General features: G+C 46.6%; 1 protein-coding gene across 1 annotated transcript in view; it reads right to left on the bottom strand.

The window, feature by feature from the left end:
- Window positions 1-17693, bottom strand: part of LOC138258737 (epithelial cell adhesion molecule-like) — a 56280-nt gene extending 38587 nt beyond the window's left edge. Inside the window, exons 1-2 of the mRNA XM_069206008.1 lie at window positions 17564-17693; window positions 3305-3475 (exon numbers count right to left, since the gene is read on the bottom strand). Of these exons, the coding sequence (XP_069062109.1) occupies window positions 3305-3475; window positions 17564-17648 (256 nt within the window). The 5' untranslated portion in view covers window positions 17649-17693. The remainder of the gene's footprint in view (window positions 1-3304; window positions 3476-17563) is intronic.
- Window positions 17694-21443: the final 3750 nt, after the last annotated feature.

Below are 21443 nucleotides of genomic sequence, written 5' to 3'. Positions count from 1 at the left end.
TTCATAAATTTGGGAACGCATAAGTTTCCTTATTTTCTCTCGAATGTGGGTACCTCCTGCATATTTGTGGTCATGCTCAGGACTAGGATAGTCTGCTTCCTCTGTAATAAAAATAATTTCATTATAACTATAAAACTAACATTTCATGTTTTTGAAAACAAAATGTGACTTTTAATCAAGTATTCTCATTGGTTTCTTAAAACTTTGATAGACAACATAGAGTCTCATTAGGCTACATTCCATTTGTCTTTGGACCATTTTTTAGGTTGAGCGTAATCGTACAGCCTCTTGTATAATTTTAGTATACTTAGTATATTTTTCTGTGGACTTAGTGCCACTTCATTTGTTTGTTTCAGTGTCATTTAAAAATCCTTGCTTGTTAGTGGTCCCTCAAGCTTCTCTGTCCCTCCTTTTTCTCTTTGCGAGCAGGGACCAAGGGCCAGATGTACGAAGCTTTTTGCATTGTGCAAACAGCGAAATTCGCTGTTTGCGCCATGCAAAAAGCACATCGCGATGCTCATTCACATTTTGCGAGGTGGTAACCTGGTTACCGACTCGCAAAATGGGAAAACAACTCGCAAATAGGAAGGGGTGTTCCCCTTCCTATTTGCGATTCGCATCGCGATGTAGAATTGCTTTGTGACCACGAACGTGGTCGCAAAGCAATTCGGAGTTACCACCAGTGTCACACTGGTGGTAACCCATTCGCAAAAGGAAAGGGGTCCTCATGGGACCCCTTCCCCTTTGTGAATGGACCTGGAAACCATTTTTCAGAGCAGGCAGTGGTCCAATGGACCACTGCCTGCTCAGAAAAAAATGAAACAAAAACGTTTCATTTTTTCGTTTGTATTGCAACTCGTTTTCCTTTAAGGAAAACGGGCTGCAACACAAAAAAAAAAACTGCTTTGTTCAAAAGCAGTCACAGACTTGGTGGTCTGCTGTCTCCAGCAGGCCACCATCCCTGTGAGTGCTGCGAATCGGAAGGGAGTCGCAAATTGCGACCCACCTCATTAATGTTAATGAGGTGGATCATTGCGACCCCCTTGCGATTCGCAGTTGGTGTCAGGGACACCATCCTGCATCCGGGTTTGCGACTTGCAAATTGCGAGTCGCTCAGACTTGCAATTTGCAAGTCGCAAACTCGGACTTTCCTACATCTGGCCCTAACTACTGTATAATTATGCTTTCTCGTGTTTATCTGCTCTTTGGAGGACTTTTTTTTCTTAGTTTCCTGCTCATGTTCGGCAAAGCTTTCCTTTTCATTTGCAGGGCATTCTTGCTTTCAGCTAACGTAACCATTTTTTTCCTGCTAACATTTCACACGCTTTACTTAATCTAGCATTCTCTATGAGTGTTTGCTTTTTCCAGGATGTTGCTACTTCTTTTTTTAAGCCAACATATTACTCGTGTCTCCCCTCCCTCATTAACCTGAATGCACAGCATAAAACTTTTCACAAAACAGGTGTTGCACTTCACTTTTTAGCAAAGCACCCAAAAGTTATTGCGATTGTGTTGAATTCAACATTGCAGGGTGCAGTACCTTATGTGGCCAAAAGAAGTTCCAAGCGACACCTAGAGACAGCCTGTGGTACTGCACCTTTTCCCTGCTTCGTGCACATTAAAACGTTAAATGTTGCGGGGTTTTTTTCAGCCAGTGTATTATAAGTGTAAAAGCATTATTGTAACCATGTTCTTCCAGATTACATTTCACATGCCTTACTTAATCTTGGTTTTTTTTGGTCCATGCTATCCAAAGCTTTCCCGCTGTAAATAATGCTCTTCATTAACAGATGTCTCAAATGTGGCATAGTGCCAAAGCTGCTCCCTTTGGCACTATGCCAAACTGGGGAACAAGGTTCGAGTATCAGCATTGGTTCACCATCCCATGATTCTGGGCAATTCACTTAATCTCCTCATAAACCCCTTAAAATGAATCTGCACTTGTGTGATATAATTGGTGCTCCTGTAAAGTGCTTCAATGCCTGCTGGTCGAGTTCGCACTATATAAAACTGCAAAATAATTGCAGTGATTTTGAAGAAGATTTTAAGCCATAAGTCGTCAAGCACCAAGAATTCACTTAGATGCAGAGTTTGAAGTCAGTTTAAAATGTGTATCCTGTCATCCTTTGTGGCATGGAAAGGTGCTTTCAGTCAGGTATGGTGCGGTATCTGTCAAATTTCACCAGGAATTTTTACACACAGGCAAAATTGCATCCACAGCCTCTCCCTCTCTCTGTTTGGAAAGACTTCAAAAATGTTGGTCATTTCACAAAGTAATGTGCTCTATCCCACCTACTACACCTACAAATCTGCATTCCTCTCCTCTGCCTTGCCTACCATATAATAGTATGTTTCAGCCACTGAAAGTGTGGGATGAAAAAGTGTGTTTACACAGATTAGCACTTGTCACGTTGATTAAAAGCTGCCCCTCCAGTTCCAACTTCTTCTTAGTAACAGCAGCAGGGAGATGTCAGCCATCAAGACTCAATTTTGTACCATGTAAAGCTCCACGTCTGTCGTAAACTCTTTAGCGAAAGCTTTTCAGGAGAAGAACCATCTTTATAAGATATACTCTCACAGCTACTGACAACTGCAGCCTCATCCACTTCCCTACTTATGCAACCACATTTATCATACTTTTGCCCTAATTCTCCCCTGGGGCAACATAAGGATTAGGAGGCCCTGGACCAAACGTACTCAGGGGGCCCCTGTTTGTAACAGACTTTAATTCATAATCTAGTTCCAGCTCTTTCTTGCCCTCTTTGGCCAGGTCACTGACAATGCACAGGCACACCCGTCCAAATTCTTAATCTGGTTACACCTATTATTCAGAGATAGCGATGTGTGTTTTCAATACTCTAACACAGCAGCTGCTCACTATTATTACTGCAAATAACCTCTGTGACATGCTCCCATTTGTCATTTGTGAGGTCCTGTTTTGGTCTTAAAGAACCTTTTTTATTGATGCTGCATGAAGCAAACAACATTTCTCTGAAAATGTCAGTAACAGTCCCTCACCCACATTAAAAATAAATTACAAGAAAACTGGGTTAAAAACTATCTAAGAAATGTTCAAGGTCATCAGGGCAATACTCTCTGCAGTACATGGCAGTGCTTTAGTGGTATGCAGGGCCGCTGGAATTATGTGGCAGAGAGGACCAAATTATGTGGAAGATTGACCAATTTATGTGGCAACAAAAGTTCAGTTATGCATTTACAGCACCTATAGCTCTAACTCAAGCAAATGCGAGACCTATTGCATTGCAACTGCTTGTTTTAAGATTATTATTCAAAGCAGACTTACATTGTTTGCAGTTCACCGTGCGGTTGTCGTAACCCCGGAACACTGCCTCACACGTCCCACATCGATTCAGGTGACAGGTCACATATTCATTATACCGACAGGACGCATCTTCGCACACCTCGTCAAACTCGCAGTTCTCATGGGCAGGTAAGGCATCTGGGCACTCATCGTCTAGAATATAATGCAGAATTCATATTCGATAGCCGGATCTTAGGGATCATCCTCAAGAGACTCAACAACAACTCTTATTAGCAAATTCACTAAGTAACAAGAGCACTTTGTAAGGAAAATCTTTTAACAGCTGTACACTATAATTAATTTCCTTTATAAGATGTTCACTCCGAAGTAAACTCACTCTGCAGCAAATTCTGTGCGTAACATGTTTAGATTGTAACAACTTCACAATATTACACCTTGTAACGAAGTCACTCTGCAATAACTTCATTCTATATGAAGTTATCTTTGTAATATCACTCTTTAACAAGATCACTTTGAAAAAAGTCTAGTGCAAAAGTATAGTGATGGGTTGATATAAAGTTATATTGGTCTCTATGTTTTCTAGTGTTGTTCCTCGGTGATTGATTTTTTGCTGTTCAGAAAAACCCTTCAGCAGATGCAAAAACACAATAAAGGCCAAGTAAATTAAAAAACCCGATGCATGCTCGGCATTTAGTTGTGATGCAAAAGCATCCAACTGGCAGATTTACTTTCATCACTGAGATCCCTGCCCAGGAGAAACGGATCTCTAAATGTAGCCTCCTTTCTGGTGCCAGGGGAGCAAGTCCAGGGCATCAGCTGAACTGGTGGACAAGTGTGGGACGTGCCAGGTCTAAATGCCCAAAGCAGTGGCAGCTCGTGACTATTAACAATAGGGGGTGGGCACACAGGCGGGCAGACACATACTCACACCCACCATTAACAAGCACATACACACATCTATTCACATGCATCCAAATACACCTACATTCATATATGCGCGCACACACCTAAACGTTAAAACGTGTGGTGGCAGGAGAAGAAGCAGAAGACGCAGGAAGGTGCTGGAAGCTTCAAGGAGGGGATGAAAAACTAGAAGATCCCGCTGCCTCCTTTCTCTGGCTGACCTTGTCATGGGTTATCCAATGAGAAGTGGTTCTTCCCTAACTTGTCCCAAAGCGGGATGGGAACAGTGAGAATTGCTAATCTAACCTCAATCTGTGACGAGGCGTCACTGATAGACAGTCAATCCTGGGCACTTCAAGGCTTAAACTTAAAGCACCCAGGCCTGAGCCTTACGCTAACACTCTGTCTTGACATGAGGGAGGAAGCTATCACAAGACTTTGCCAGGCTGATGAGGTCATGCCCTCAGGGCTGTGAAATCTTCAGCCTGGCAGAACTTGGTCTAGGCTGCCAAATGCCTGCACATTCAGGAGATGTTAAACGCATGGCTGCCTGACCCCGACATGGTGAGTGTCTGCCAGGCTGACCTTTGCTCAGTGTAACAGACACCCATCATGCTTTGCAAAATCGAAGCAGGCAGAGCGCTTCTGCTCATAAAACAGGCTGCCCCTGCCCCAGTTTCATGTCTGTACATGCCTCTAAGAGTGTGGACACCATGTGAGCTCTTCAAGGAGTGTCAAAAGTAATGTACCAGGTCCAAAAATATATCTGTTGGCTAGGCCACATTACCATAGAGAAAATGAACCTAAATCCTATGTTACCATACATTTTTCAAGCCCTGCCTCTTTATAGATAATACCTACTTTGAAAAACCTACAAAGATCCCTGATCTAGTGTGTTTGGCAGGGTAAGGCCCCTAGAGCATCCAGGAAATTACTACTAACACTGAGAGAAAAAGAAGGCCTAGTTTCCCTCGCATTCCAAAGTATTGCATGGCAGCACAACCGCAAATGATAGGCCAATGGTCTAAGAGGAAGCCAACTAAACACTGGTTTCATGTGGGCAGGCCAATAATAAGATTTTTTACGGGATATAATTTAGATGCCTTGTAAAAACAGGCATCAGATTGCATATTGTGGTCAGATGACTGGTTCATTGCTAGTGGCTCTTAAACATGCAAATTACGATTTTCCGTTCTCCTCTAACTCCATACTAGCATGAATTTCAATTCACCAAAAGGCCAGGGGTAGCAGAAGTGACATCAAGCTCCATGTGACCTTTAAGTTCACTCACACACGTGCTTACTCATACATTCACCATCACACATACATTCTCTCTCTCTCACATAAACACACTCTCAATGCACACCCATGCGCTCAACATACATATAGAAGCATTTTCAACTTACCTCAGCTGCTTGGGAGGGTCATATTCCAACTGATTGTGCTCCATATTTTACTACACTAATAGTGAATAATATATTATTATAATTATTCCACTTTTAAAGTTAAAAAAAAATGTACAAAAAACAAGGAATTTGGAGCTCTAAATGATGTCCATAAGGGTGACCTGCTCATGTATTCCGTGCACTGATTTTGCCACCGCTGAGCCCAGCGATCATAAGGGTAACACAGGGGTCGCAAGTACGACCACTGGTGACCTCTAAATGACGTCCATAAACACTGTTAACCCAGAATTTACACCAGCACTAGAACTGATTTCCCATCCGCATTGGAGAGCAGGGGGCTGCCATATGACAGTGAGCATGTTTCTAAACTAAGAGATAAGATCATTTGTAGACTGAAGGAACATATATAACCTCCCTAGACAGGAAAGATTCGCTATCAGCAGATTCGTCACTGAGTATTGCAACCACAGATAAAGGAGGCTGCTATACGGCCACTTTCACAAGGGGCGTGACCTCGCCACATCCATGGCGCCAACGGGCGGATATCAGCCATTTACAAAATGTTAAGCTCCCCACAAATAAGGTGCTGCATGGTAGCATACCCTTTAAAAGATGGCAAAAGCTACAGAGGGGTGTATATCAATGTAACCTACCAGTACACCATAGAGAATCAGCTTTAGAGATCATGGCGGGGTGGTATCCAACGCCTGAAAAGGTACACAAAATGTCCCTTCACACAGCAACAAATGGGTGCAAGTCCGGTAGATTGAGAGAGAGCAATGTTGAGTAATTGGCGAATGACTTGTCCGCTTGTGCTTACAGTGGGGATTACTATTGCTAAACACTGGAAACAACCGATAAGCCCACACTCGAGCAGGTGGTGCCGGCACATTTGGGAAACCGTGGCTTTGGAAAAGTCCATTGACCACTTGGACAAAGACAGAGACAATCTTATGAGGGTCTAGTAATGGTGCTGCCGCTGTGCATGGCAGAATAAGAGGGAGGACTGACATACCCTCTTAGATTGAGGCCACTGAATGTGTTTAAGTAAGATAGCCTTTAACTGTGACACAAAGTACTGTGACTGAAACAGGAGAGAGCTGTGGAAACAAGGGGACCACACCAAATATAATGTAACAATTTACTGTGATAAGTCTGCAAGAACAAAGCAATTGACATTTCATATGTCAGGGAAGTCGGGTAGTTTCCTTCTTTCTGTTAGTATTATTATGATAAATGAATACTTACACCAATCATGTATTTGTGAATGGTACAAAACCTCACTAAAATGTATTTACAAAATAAAATTGAACGTACCCATGAGTGGTAGGGGATCATGACTGCGGAATGGCAACAGAAATGTATGGCGTCCATGGGTAGAACCAGATATGCCGGATAGAGACTTCAAGACCTTTCAGTAAGCCTGTGGCAAACAGAGACCACTTTGGATGGCACCAGTGGGCAGCTGATAGGTCAGGAATAATGCTTCTCTGCAGCTCTTCAGGGTGGCCTCGGACAGGTTATTTTCAGTAAGTTGACTATGACTGTAGGGAGTGAGATAGTGTGTAGTAAGTCCCCCTATGTAATAAGGATCCAGTATCCAATAAAGGCCTGGACATGGCACATGACCAACAGCGGGCGAGTCTTGATTGCTATGTGGTGTATCATGCCTGGAGCCAGGAGGAAACACTTTGTTAATGAGATTGTTGTGACACGGGCAGAGCTTCCACAGATAGATCCATGAACAGTCCATCTTGTAGCCGAGCTCAAACATATAAGCCCCATCATGTTGTGTGATATGGGTTGACCCAAATGGCATCTGGAATAATTTAAGGTGCATACTGGTGGTGCAGCCTTGAAACGAAGAAAAGGGGCTACATCTGGTACTGATTATATATGTTCCAAGGGCTGAAAAGCACCACACGGTTAGAAACTCTCAGTTTGGCTTCCACTTATGTTTCGGGACAGAAACCACAATAATTACCAAGAGTTAAAAATCAGGCATTCTCCTGCCAAGAACCAAGAATATTGAAACAACTGTCTAAACACCTCGGACTCACAACTGTAAATAATTAAAACACCCATTTTAAACATATCTAGAAATGTTAATAAATGTTCTTTATTCCTTTTAGTTATTACCTTTATTGTACATATGTTTTTATTGTTTTATCTGTTACTTGTGACGTGGTCCACTGCTGATGTTGGGAAGCCCACGCTATAAAAATACATTTAATAAATGAACACACAGAGATTCAACTATTTATGTATTTGGTGTTCCATATGACTCCACCTTGTGAATTTAAGGTCACTTAAGATGAGGTTTGAGACCTTGGAATGAAGGAACAAGAGGGTGAAGAAACTAGTGGAAGGAAGTGGAAGCAAAGAGGTAAAACACAGTAGTAGGGTAGAAGGTAGAGTTTTAAAGAGCAGGGGCGTGTTTATACATCCACTCACCGGAAAGCCTGCATATTCGGTTGGTCTTTTGTCTCAGAATATTTTGTTTAGTCCCATTTTGTATTTTATGGCTAAAATGTCAGTGTTGATGCCTTCATTTTTATATCTCTCCCAAAGTAAACTGGTTTCAAACTCGCAATAAGAAACAAGTTTTAGGGTAGACGGATATACTCATGATCCTTACTATACACTTGTTGAACACTGGCTTCTGTTTGTAGGGGGCACACTGACATCTGTCGCTTTATGGACACATTGTCTCCATCCGTTATGTCTCTTTATGCGCAAACTTTCTCTGTCCGTTATGAGGGCACACTGACTTCTTTCTCTTTACGGACATACTCTCTCCATACTGTAAGAGGTCACACTGACTTCTGTCTCATTAAAGACACACTGTCTCTGTACTGTAAGAGGTCACACTGACTTCTGTCTTTTTACGGACACACTGTCTCCTACCTGTAAGAGGTCACACTGTCTCTTTAGGGACACACTCCTCCTACCTGTAAAAGGCACACTGACCTCTGTCTTTACGGACAGACTGTCTCCATACTGTAAGAGGCACACTGACTTCTATCAGTTTACAGACACACTGCCCCATACTGTAAGAGGCACACTGACTTCTGTCTTTACGGACAGACTGTCTCTGTACTGTAAGAGGCACACTGACTTCTATCAGTTTACAGACACACTGCCCCATACTGTAAGAGGCACACTGACTTCTGTCTTTACGGACAGACTGTCTCTGTACTGTAAGAGGCACACTGACTTCTGCCTCTTTACACACTGCCCCATACTGTAAGAGGCACTGACTTCTGTCTCATTAAAGACACACTGTCTCTGTACTGTAAGAGGTCACACTGACATCTGTGTTTTTACGGATACACTGTCTCCTTCCTGTAAGACGTCACTCTGAGTTATATATTTTTAGGGACACACTCTCTCCTACCTGTAAAAGGCACACTGACTTCTGAACCTTTATCGACACACTGTCTCCGCCATGCAAGGGACACACTGACTTCTGTCGCTTTATGGATACACTGTCTGCACACAGCTCTCTGCCTCTGCACTGGGACACTGTCCTCTCCCTGTAAGAGGGCACATTGACCTCTGCCTCTGCACTGGCACACTGTCCTCTCCCTGTAAGAGGGCACACTGCTCTCCGCCTCTGCAGTGGCACACTGTCCTCTCCCTGTAAGAGGGCACACTGCTCTCCGCCTCTGCACTGGCACACTGTCCTCTCCCTGTAAGAGGACACATTGACCTCTGCCTCTGCACAGGGACACTGTCCTCTCCCTGTAAGAGGGCACATTGACCTCTGCCTCTGCACTGGCACACTGTCCTTTCCCTGTAAGAGGGCACATTGACCTCTGCCTCTGCACTGGGACACTGTCCTCTCCCTGTAAGAGGGCACATTGACCTCTGCCTCTGCACTGGTCATGCAGACTTCTGCATGTAAGAGGGCACATTGACATCACAGCTCATGCTGACTTCTGCCTGTAGGAGGGCACACTGACTTCTGCCTGTAGGAGGGCACACTGACTTCTGCCTGTAGGAGGGCACACCGACTTCTGCCTGTAGGAGGGCACACCGACTTCTGCCTCTCTACAGGGTGCACTGTCTGCTTTCTTATGAGAGCACAGTGACAGCTATTTCTAAACTGGTCACCAACGTCTGCCTGTAAGCAGTCTTAAATGCAAGTACAGTACATCACAATATATAACACACTCTAATACCCTAACACTCAGTGGCTGAGCAGTCGTTTGTAGTTCATACACTGCATGATAAATTGCTTATATTGCTTGATACTCACACTCACGTACACAAAAGCAATATGATTCATATCCATCACCTAGTATTGTACCAGTCTATAGCAATAAACCACCCATCACAGACTGAACATGCATGAAATAACTGAAGAGATCTGTCATATGCCGCTGGTCAACAGTGGGCTTTAATTTACTTCACCACTGCAGGTGGTCCCAACTAATTGTAGAGAGCCAGCCGGAGAGCCATCCGGGCTCTCCTATACTTTGTAGCGTGTTCCACACGTCCGGGCGGGGCGCGGACAGATGCTATAAATAAAGACAGGGCTGCGCTGACGCACTTCCCCCTTGAGCCAGCAACTACAGCATGTGTATGTGTCATTATTAGTCAGCAAAAGGCCCACACTACATTGGCGACGAGCGGGATCACAGTTACCCACATGGCCGAGCAGCGGGTCACGAAACATGCAAGTGTAAAAAGGGAAAAGGGGAGAGGTACGAGACGTCGTGCACCCGACGCCACCGACCGAAGCAGTGTGGAAAAGCCCCCTCCCCCACCCACCGTCATCGGCAAGCAGATGTACGTTCGTTGGTACCGCCGCCGTCAGTATTGCCACCATCTCACCTTGGCCGGAACGGCCGTGCGGCGTCCTGCGGTGAGTGCACGACTGTGGCCTTTGTTGGGCCGGGACCAGGCCGCGCAGTGGTGGTCTGTGCGGTGCTGCCCTAGCACAACAACGATGGCGGCTCGGGCTCCCGGCCTCCCGAAACAAGCCTGTCCTGCGTGCGGAGGCCAGGAAAAAGGATTCTCCGTCCGGAGGGTGAGCCCCGCCCTGCGCACGCCAGGGGGGGACACCACGAAGCAGGAAGGGAGAGTCTTGAAACGCGAGGCGTCTGTTGCCCGAGCAATGGCAACAGTGAACGCCGATTGTGTTCCTGAAAGGAGGAGGCCCAGAGAGTGAGCGGTGGACGGCAGCAGAGGGGTGTGTCCCTCCACGAGTTATAAAGAAAATACAGAAGAAAAAAAACAATCAAAAGAGGAAAAGAGAAAAACAAGGGAGAAGCTCAAGAGGAAATATTACACACAAGAAAAAAAAAAGAAGGGGGAAAGTGAAAACCAAAAGAGTGGGAGAGACATTAAAAAGGGGGATGAATGGGAGAAAAGGAAAGTTGAACTAAGTAAAAAAAAGAAAAAAAAACAACCTAGGGGTGTTTAAAAAAAAAAAAAAAAAAAAGGGAAAGCAAACACTGGAAGAATAAGCTCCACACAAGAGCTGTAGCCATCCAGACAGTGTACACATAGAGTAACAACATGAGTGCGCCACCACAAGAAAATCCCCAGCTCCCTGCACAACTAAACAACAGTGTTCATTCCTCAGTCACAGAATTACCCTCGTTCAGCCAACTAATTGATCCGGCCACAGCGGCGCCAAGATGGCGCCTATGGTTAAATCGACTAGACAACTATGTCTGTGCCACAAGGGAAACGGATGGAGCGGTGCGCAGGTCACTAATGTTGCTGATGGGCGGAGATGAATTGCAAGAGTTGTTTGATTCACTCCCAGACACCGGGGACAAATCTAACTTTGATGCGGCTGTGGCAGCTCTGAACAGGCACTTTGATCCCCAACTGAACTCAGACTATGAGCGCTTCAAACTTCGACAGGTGCAACAAACGGAGGTTGAGTCAATGGACATGTTCTACGCAAGACTGAGAAAGCTAGCAAGCTTGTGCGTAGGGCTCAACCAGCAAGAAGAGATCAGGGCTCAGATTATCCAAGGGTGCCGGTCCAACGCTCTAAGAAAGCTCATTCTACGCCAGCAAGGTATCTCCCTCGACGAAATTCTAATCCTTCCACGCTCTCACGAACTGTCAGCGGTCCAGGCAGAAGCCATGGCGGTGGTGCGAGGTCAGTCATTGGCAGCGGCTTCGTCTACACGTCCAATCCAGGTGAAAGAAGACCAAGTAGATGCCATTCAGGCACGTCAAACACCAGGACGCAGACCAAACCTCTTTAGACCCCGCGAACGTGCCTGTGGGAGCTGCGGGTACGAACACAAGGCAACAATGGGATGCCAGGCAAAAGGAAAATCCTGCAATCGCTGTGGCAAATGTAATCATTTTGCAAAGGTGTGTAGATCCGGAAGGAACAAGCAAGGAGATCAAAAGGGAAAGGACGCCAACGTCCGGAGTGTAACCAAAGAGACTGAAGAGTTGAGAGAAAGTACAGCCTCTGGAGCACCCGTCTTTGAGAAAGACGAGGAGGAGGACATTTTTGTCGTTTCATTTACTGGTGGGAGATAACAAAAGAAGAGACCGCCTCCCATGAGTAACATACAAGTCAACGGCACGTTAGCATCAGTACTCATCGACACGTGGCGTCAGTTAACGTAATGGATGAGACCCTGTTCCAACAGTTAACTCCCACATCGTCTCTCACCCCAACTGCCACCAAGATATACAACTATGGAGGACGGGAGCCCCTTCCTCTGAAAGGCACGGTGGAGGTGTCAGTAACCAGTGGAGATCGCTCGACACAAGCAAAGTTCTATGTGGTAACAGGAGATTGAGGCACCCTGTTGGGATGTCACACTGCGGAGGATTTGGAGTTGATGTTCTTTGCCCGCCAAGTATATGGCTCTCAGGTGGAACGCCTCATCAGGGAGTTTCCGCAGCTCTTTGAGAGGTTGGGACGGCTAAAAGGGAAACGCATCAAACTCCACATAGACCCGAGTGTCGCCCCGATCGCTCTTAGACATCGCTGTCTGCCGTTCCATCTGCACCCAGCAGTGGAAAAGGAGCTACAACTGCTCGAGGATCAGGGAGTCATAGAAAAGGTAGACGGGCCAACACCATGGGTTTCGCCTTTGGTGATAGCGCCAAAACCTAAGCAGCCCGGAGCTATTCGCCTCTGTGTTGACATGCGCCTACCCAATAAAGCCATCCGGAGGGAGAGACACATAACGCCCACCATGGACGACATCATAGCAGATCTGAACGGGGCGCAATGGTTCTCAAAACTGGATCTCAACGCTGGCTATCATCAGCTGAAGCTGGACCCTGATAGCAGAAACATTACCACTTTCTCAACACGTGTGAGGCTCCGGCACTACAAGAGACTGAGCTTCGGGGTATCCTCGGCCGCAAAGTGTTCCAGAATGCCATTAGGGAGACGTTGTCAGGGCTGCCGGGGGTGATCAATTTAAGTGATAACATCTTGATACACTCCAGGACAAGAGATGAACATCATTGCCATCTAGGGGCTACGTTGCAAAGACTAGTGGAAGCGGGGCTGACACTTCACAAGAAGAAATGTGCGTTTTATCAAACGTCTGTGGAATTCTTTGGCTACATCTTTTCAAAGGATGGTCTACAAGAGGATCCGCGCAAAGCTGAGGCCATTCGTCAAGCCCCAATTACCCAAAGTCCAACGGAAGTATGCAGTTTCTTGGGAATGGCCACGTATTGAGGGAGGTTCATACCGCTGCTTGCCACGATGGCAGAGCCTCTTCGACAGCTCACCAAAGGACAACACCGCTGGGAGTGGAACCCGGCTGCGGACAAAGCATTTGAAGACATAAAAGCAGCGTTGCTGGATAAGTCAACCATGGCTTACTTTAACCGTCTCAAACGGACGGAAGTGGTGGTGGATGCGAGCCCTGTGGAGCGTGGGGCCGTTCTTCTTCAGGAACTGAGACATCAGGAGTGGATTCCGGTTGCGTATGCCAGGAGGGCGTTGTCTGCAGTTGAGACACGGTATGCGCAGATTGAGCGGGAAGCCTTAGCAATTCGATGGGCATGCAAGCACTTTCACTTATATCTCTATGGGCACGAATTCCAAGTGGTAACTGATCATAAGCCCTTAGTTTCACTGTTTGCGGGAAGCCCACGTTTAGCACCTCCTCGAATTGAACGGTGGACTGTTCTACTTCAACCTTACCTGTTCACGGTCATTATCGACCAGGGGTGAATAATACGGTGGATTATTTATCTCGTCACCAGACCCCGAAAATATTGGATTCCCACCAAGAGCAAGATGAAGAAAGCACAGACGTCTTTGTCAGTATGGTTGTGCAGTCCGCATGTCCCAATGCTCTTCTCATAACAGACATTGTGAATGCCACCAAGGGTGATGTGGTACTGAGCCTAGTTAAGGAGGCGTTAGACCACAGGAGATGGAAGCACTTCCTAGAAAAGACGAAGGTATCTAGCCCAGAAAGTAAAGCGGCTATGCAAGGAATGTGGAGGGTGCGTGATGAGCTATCCACCGATAGCGAAGGACTGGTCCTGAGGGGAAGGAGAATCGTACTTCCTCAGTGCTTGTGGACTCGAGTGATAGAATTAGCACACCAGGGGTACCAAGGTGCTGCAAAAACTAAGGCTAGGTTGCATGCCAAAGTGTGGTTCCCTGGCATGGATAGTCAAGTTGACGAAATGGTGGGGAAGTGTCACTCCTGTATCATCACATCTGCAGTTGTCCGATAGTCACAGAACTTGCCAGTCTGAAGCTTTGGGCAAAAGTGAGCATGGACTTTGGGAGTTTCCCAGATGGGCGGTTGACGGTCGTCCTGATAGATTCCTATACAAAGTTTCCCGTGGTTGAGGTCATATCCTCTACGGCGTTTGAAAATGTGCGGCCAGTACTCCAAAAGACATTTGCGTTATTTGGGCTCCCTGACGAGGTCAGGACAGACAATGGGCCCCCGTTTCAGGGACAAGAATTTCACTCTTACCTTGATGGTTTGGCCACTCGTCATTGCAAGATCATGCCGTATTTACCTCAGGCGAACGGCGATGTTGAAATATTTATGCGAACTCTAAATAGAGCCCTCAGGATAGGTGTGGAACAAAGAGAAGATGTGCCCCAGCAGCTTTGATGTTCAAAGTCTCTCCACATGACTGTATCCCAGCTGGTCCACACTGGGAGCCACCTGCGTTGGATGTGAAAGCCACCCAGAGGCGCTGGGAAATTACTAATCAGAAAGCCAGCAAAAAATGGCGAACAAGGCGTAGAGAGTTTCAGGAAGGTGATCGGGTGGTAGTGAAGAATCGGCAGGCAGGAGGGAAGTTCCGAACACCGTTTGAACCTGAGGTCTGGGAAATCATTGGCATTCAAGGGGCAATGACAATGGCTGCCCGAGGTAGACAGAAGGTTACGAGGAATGTGTCACACTTTCGTAAAGCAGGAGTCCTTGTCCCCTCGGAAGAAGAAGGAGAGATGGAGGAAGCGTTGGGCGTCTCGCCAAGCAGAAATGAAGAAACTGTGAGTGCCCCTGTGGCGGTGCCTGCCACGCGAGACCTGCCATGTGGTGATTCTGGACATGGACGTTTGCTCACCCGAAGTGCAAGGTATAATTTACGCCCCAACCCAGCTCCCAACAGTCAGCTGAAAGATTTTGTCTGTAAAGCAGATCAGTTATGAACTGTAGTCCAGTATCATCGTCTGTAGACTGAACACTTTTGGTGACGGGTGTCAGTGATAGGAGGACATTTTCTGTGGCAAGTGAACATTTCTGGTTGTATTTGTAGTTTGTTCCTACTGGATTATCTTTTGTTTCTTTCTTTTCTTTATCTTCTCTTTCACACTCCACCTTTGGGGTCTGTTATTTAATTTTGATTATGTTATATATTTAAACACGTCTCTTCTGTGTGGAGTAAAACATGGGAGAGATGTAGAGAGCCAGCCGGAGAGCCATCCGGGCTCTCCTATACTTTGTAGCGTGTTCCGCGTGTCCTGGCGCGGCGCGGACGGATGCTATAAATAAAGACGGGCCAGCAACTACAGCATGTGTATGTGTCATTATTAGTCAGCAAAAAGCCCACACCACACTAATTATATGTTATGACCCCCTTTTTACATCTCACAAGGGCAATCAAATATGGGATGGTAATGGCAAATTCCATCCAAGCAGATCTCTGATCCATGTTTTCCTCCATCCTATGCCTACTCAGGACCATAAACATTAAACAAAATATCTCAGAATGGGCAACCCAGTGCAGTAACCACCTAAGTGGACTATGAACCTAAGAAAACCGTAAGGGACCTGCAAAGGCGTTCAAAGCTGCCAGCTTACTGAACACCATAAAGTGCACATCTGTCACTCACACTTCATCATCCAACCCACTGCTGTGCACTGCGTCCCATAATAGGATACCCACTCATCAGTGGTCATCACACAGGCCATGGAAACACTTTCCACGTAGGTTCAAATCAAAGACAACACACTTCCAACAACACATCCAACATGTCGTACCATGCTACTCATGTAGGCAAAGGCTTCAGTGACCCACATAAGGGTGGTAAGCGCCATATGAATGCAATACAGTACAATACACAGATATCTACCCCTACCCCGGTCACGCTGACTTCTGCCTGTAAGAGGACACACTGAACTCTGCCACTTCACGCGCACACTGACTCCAGTCTGTAAGAGGCCGCACTGACTGCTGCCTCATTATGGTTACACTGTCTCCTTCGTGTAAGTCAGCACACTGCTCTCTCACTCTTCACTGGCACACTGTTCTCTCCCTCTAGGAGGGCATACTGACCCCTGCCTCTACACCAGTCACACAGACTTTCAGAGGGCACACTGACTTCTGCCTGTAACAGGGCACACCGACCTCTGTAACAGGGCGCACTGACGTCTGCTTGTAAGAGGTTATACTGACTTCAAGGGAAGCGGGCACCCTGACCTCTGCCTCTACACTGGTCACACTGACTTCTGCCTGGAAAAGGGCCCAATGACCTCTGCCTCAGTGCTTAATTTGTAAATAAAAATATGCCGGTGCTAAAAGCTCTCCTCTTAAAAACGCGTCTGCTTCAATTAAAAGTGCGAGCACTGACTACTGAGGCAGCCTAATCCTTAAGCCATCTCGGGCCTCATTAGTCCATTTAAAGCCACCCCTTCAGCTCACTCTTGCAGCTTTCTGCTTTCGCCCTTTATGACGCTTTTTCGTTTTACTCTTCCTTCGTCTTTCCCATATGTGTCTTTTCCTTGCAGGAAATGCTTGAGGCAGAAAAATAAGTGCCGGTGCTGCGCACCGGAAACAAGAATCACAAATTAAGCACTGCTCTGCCTCTACAAAGGTCACACAGACGCCTGCCTGTACAAAGGCACACTGACTTCTGCCTGGAAAAGGGCACACTGACCTCTGCTTCTACATCGGTCCCACTGACTTCTGCCTGGAAAAGGGCACGATGACCTCTGCCTCTACAAAGGTCACACAGACGCATGCCTGTACAAAGGCACACTGACTTCTGCCTGGAAGAGGGCACACTGACTTCTGCCCGGAAGATGGCACACTGACGCCAGTCTGTGAGAATGTACACTTACTTCTGCCTGGAAGAGGGCACGCTGACCCCGGCCTCTACACAGGTCACACTGACTTCTCCGCTTGGCCTTGTCCACCCGCCCATCATGTTTATTTCTCTGTTCCATAAGTCGCCTCAGTTTGTCACTGGAAGCAGTCAGTGGCAGCGGCTGATAATTAAACACACAGTGGGAACTGCCAGTGCCCTAAATGGAAATCTAGAAGTGCAGGCACTTAGAGTACCCGTTTGCTCATGAGAAGTGCCGGTACTCTCCCATTTTATGTATTGCAGCAGTGCTGAGAAGTGCAGGTACTCTCCCTTTCAAATTTAAGCAGTGCCGGTACTCAGTACCGGACAGAACCATCCCATTTAAAGCACTGTGTGCCAGACGACCCACAGGGCCAGTGAGTGAGCCTGGTTCCGGCTCAACCCCTGCGCACTCACCTGGGACCGGAAACACCGAGGGCATGCTCCCCAAAACAAGCATGGTAATGACGAATCCGTGCAGCTCTTTCCTTCCTTCGGCCATAAGAAGCGGGGGGTTGAGCACAGCCAGCCGGACCCTGCAGCGCCAAGTCACCTCTCTCCCCTTGGCCCTCTCTGGTGCCAGCTTACTCGCGCCGCTGGTCACGGGTGGCTGCAGCCCGAGTTTGCCATTATGTCCCCGGGCACTACTATTTGACGGTAGTGATGGCACATATCTTACAAGGTGAGGCAAATCAGCCCATTAGCCTACTTAGAAATACAGTAATGTGCACTGGAACACTTTCGGGGGGGGGGGGGGAGCCAATAAACCTTCAGTCAGAATTGTAAGTAGAGGATTCCATCTTCCACAACAGGATAGGTTAAGTTACTCAAACGTTGTTTTAAAACTCATTTTCATTTGATTCCTCTCAGTTAAACACAAGCAAGGCGAATACAGATTTTCGATAACACCCTAGAGTTCTGCTAATCAAACTACTTCCATTCGCTTGCCCCGTGCTCTTAAGTTTCCCATGTTCATCGTAGTGAGGGGCTGATGCAATCGAGGGGGCCAGAAATACAAAGGAGCAGACTTAAGAGCCCCTAGCGCTTCCTTGCGCAACATTAGCGTCACATTTTATGATGCTATTGTGGCCCAACGGGGCCAAAATCGCCGCACCAGATTTACAAAGCGGCACAATGCACTTGCGCACACTTTGTAACCCTTTGCGCTACGTTATAAGCCTGGTGTTCCCTTGTTAGGGGGGCCAACAAAAATGGCACAAATAAATCTAAGAGATTTCTTTGCAAAATGTTTTTCGGCAGTTTTAACACCTGCTTGGGTGGGGGGGGGGTGTACCCCCTTTGCATTCATGTAGCACAAGGGTTACAAAGTGGTGCAATGCATGCATTGCACCACTTTGTAAATTTGGCGCAGTGATTTTGGCCTCGTTGGGCCACAGTAACATTCAAAACAATTTGGCACTAATGTGACGCAAGGAGGCACCAAGGGCTTTTAAATCTGCCCTTAACCTTTCATGCGGCTCAGCAACCAAACTTGCTGTCCTGCACAGCGGGAAAATGAGAGAGCAAAACAGTGCCGCATTTACTGTGATCTGCTACTGCGTTTCTCGCTCCCAGTCCTGGCGCACTTTAGGCTGGCATGCACCAATAAACACACTCTTGCACCTTAATGCAAGGGAGTGTGCGTTCTATCAAGATTGAATTTTCTGCTGGAAGGGAACGCTTCACAGATAGGGATTCGTGCCACAACCCATGGATGCTTCCAATTGGGTGACAACCTGTCCTTAAATTACATGGATCTGTCTGTAAATTCAGCTTGATGTCCATTGTCCGTAAGTGATCTAACAAAGGACAATATTTATCTGTAATTTTAATGCTATAAATTCGACAGCTTTCTGGCGTATGCAGCTGCGTGATTTAATTTTAACCTGCCTCATGACGGATACCAGAATTGGCTTCCCGTGAATTATCAAAAGTTATTGAGCATCGAATGGAAAACAGAGATATTTTAAACAAAATACAATAAAATTGTAGGACATTTGAAAAGCTCCGGCATGTTGCTCGTCTTCCCTTTTTTCAGGCTTTTTTTGTATGGCTTCCCAGTTTGTTTTCTTTCTGTACATTTTTCTCTTATACAATTTGGCACTAAAGTTTTACTTACATTGCAGGTTTACATTTTAAATGACCATGTTAATCTTTTTACTACTATCTTTTGAGGTGGATATGTGCATCCATTGATGAATGCATGGATAAACAGACGGATGGACGATGGAAGGAGGATGATGGATGGAGAGCATAGGCATGAATGGAGAAGTAGTAAATGGAAGGATGGCTGAATAGATGTGTTTGAAATTGCCCTTTTTGTAGGGTTTCCCTCTGCCTTTTTGCCTCTGCCTCCTGTTTTTTGACTTTGTGCTGGATTTCGTTTTTTGCTGGTTTTGGTACTTTGGGCACTTTACCACTGCTGATCAGTGCTAAAGTGCACATTCTCCCTGTGTAAATTGTGATTTGGATTGGTTATCCACTATTGGCATATTTGATTTACTAGTAAGTCCCTAGTATAGTGCACCATATGTGCCCAGGGCCTGTAACTCAAATGCTATTAGTGGGCCTACAGCACTGATTGTGCCACCCACGAGTAGCCCTGTAAACATGTCTCAGACCTGTCATTGCAGTGTCTGTGCATGCAGTTTTAAACTGTCATGTTGACCTGGCAAGTACACCCACGGGCCAGGACCAAACCTTCCCTTTCAGTAGATGTAAGGCACCCCTAAGGTAGGCCCGAGGTAGCCCCAGAGGCAGGGTGCAGCATATTTAAAAGGTAGGACATGTACTAATGTGTTTTACATGTCCTGATAGTGAAATACTGCCAAATTTAGTTTTTCACTATTGCAAGGCATATCTGTACTATAGGTTAATTGGGGATTGCCTTGAAATATCTGTTAAGTGTAATTTCCCATTGGGAGCAGATAGAGATCTGGAGGTTGGGGGTCTCTGAACTCACAATTTAAAAATACATCTTTTAGTGAAGGTGGTATTTACATTGCAAGTTTGAAAATCCACTTAGAAAGTGGGCATTTTCTTGCTTAACCATTCTGTGCCTCTGCCTGGCTGTGGAATGCACGTCTGGGTCAGGATGACAGTTGAGCTGGTTCTGAACTTACTTTAGGCAGTCACACAAAGGGAGCTGAGGTGTACCCTGCCTATACTGATGGGTCTTCCTGGGCTAGAGTGGTGGTAGGAGCTGATACCTGCACCTGAATAGGGCTGTGCATGTCCTTACACAATACAGTCTTCAACCCCCTAGAGTGTGTCTGGGACCAGGGCAGGAAAGGCAGGGTCTTGTGCACTACAAAGACTTTCCTTTGAAAAGTTTGCCTACTTCAAAGGCAGAAATTAGTATACGTATTGGAACCAAAACCTAAAACTTTTGGAACACTTATGGATCTCGAGGAGACTCTGCCAAGGAGCCTGCAGTTGCTGCTTCTAATAGAGGACAAAGAGTGGACTTTGCTGTGTATCCTGCTTCTGAAGTTTCTCCAAGGGCTTGGACTGAGCTTGCCTCCTGTTAAGAAGTCTCAGGGCCATCAAGGACCTCTCCTGCAAGGCCCTAGGTCCTCTTGCTGAGGACACTGACTTGTCAAGAGGTACCCACTCCAGTGCCTGGTCCCTTGGGAGTGAAGTCTGGCATAAAAGAAGAAGAACCAGGCACACCGACTCCGGATAACTCCAGAACCGGCGCCGCTGCTTGACTCTGCACTGCTGCCTGCGACCTAAGCCATGGTCCCAGTTGAAGTGAGACGACCATGGCTGACATCGCAGGCCCGCCGTCGCCGCCACGCCTCTGAAGTTCCACAACACTGTGAGTTCCTAGTGCTGTGTCACCGACGTCTGTGACACCCGACTCCACTGTGGTGCTTGTGGCCCTGTGGTGTGACCGTGATCTTGCGAGGTTGCCTCATTGCACCTTGTCGCGCTGAACTCATGGACCCCGCCGGATCGAAGGGAAGTGATGCCTCGCTGCCAATGCTGCCTCACCTCCACTGCCTCTGTAAGGAACCAACGCCTCACCTCCCCTGCATAGCATTAAGGAACTGATGCCTCACCTCCTGCGTAGCAGTATGGAACCAACGCTGCACTGACTCCAGCAAAGCCTCACCTCCTCAACTCCATGCCACGTCTTTGACTTTGCCTTGTTTCAAAGTTACAGTACCTGGGGTCAGTGTGACTCCATGACAGTAGCCGCACTCCCTCATGAGTGGTGTCAGGCTTTTGGGAATGACTCCGTCATGACGCCGTGATAGCACCAGTTGGAGCTATTGTTCTAAGTGCTTTTATT

The sequence above is a fragment of the Pleurodeles waltl genome, chromosome 9, assembly GCF_031143425.1.
Source record: "Pleurodeles waltl isolate 20211129_DDA chromosome 9, aPleWal1.hap1.20221129, whole genome shotgun sequence".
Classification (NCBI taxonomy): domain Eukaryota; kingdom Metazoa; phylum Chordata; class Amphibia; order Caudata; family Salamandridae; genus Pleurodeles; species Pleurodeles waltl.
The sequence above is the reverse complement of the archived record's forward strand: the minus strand, read 5'-3'. Positions and strand labels throughout refer to the sequence as shown.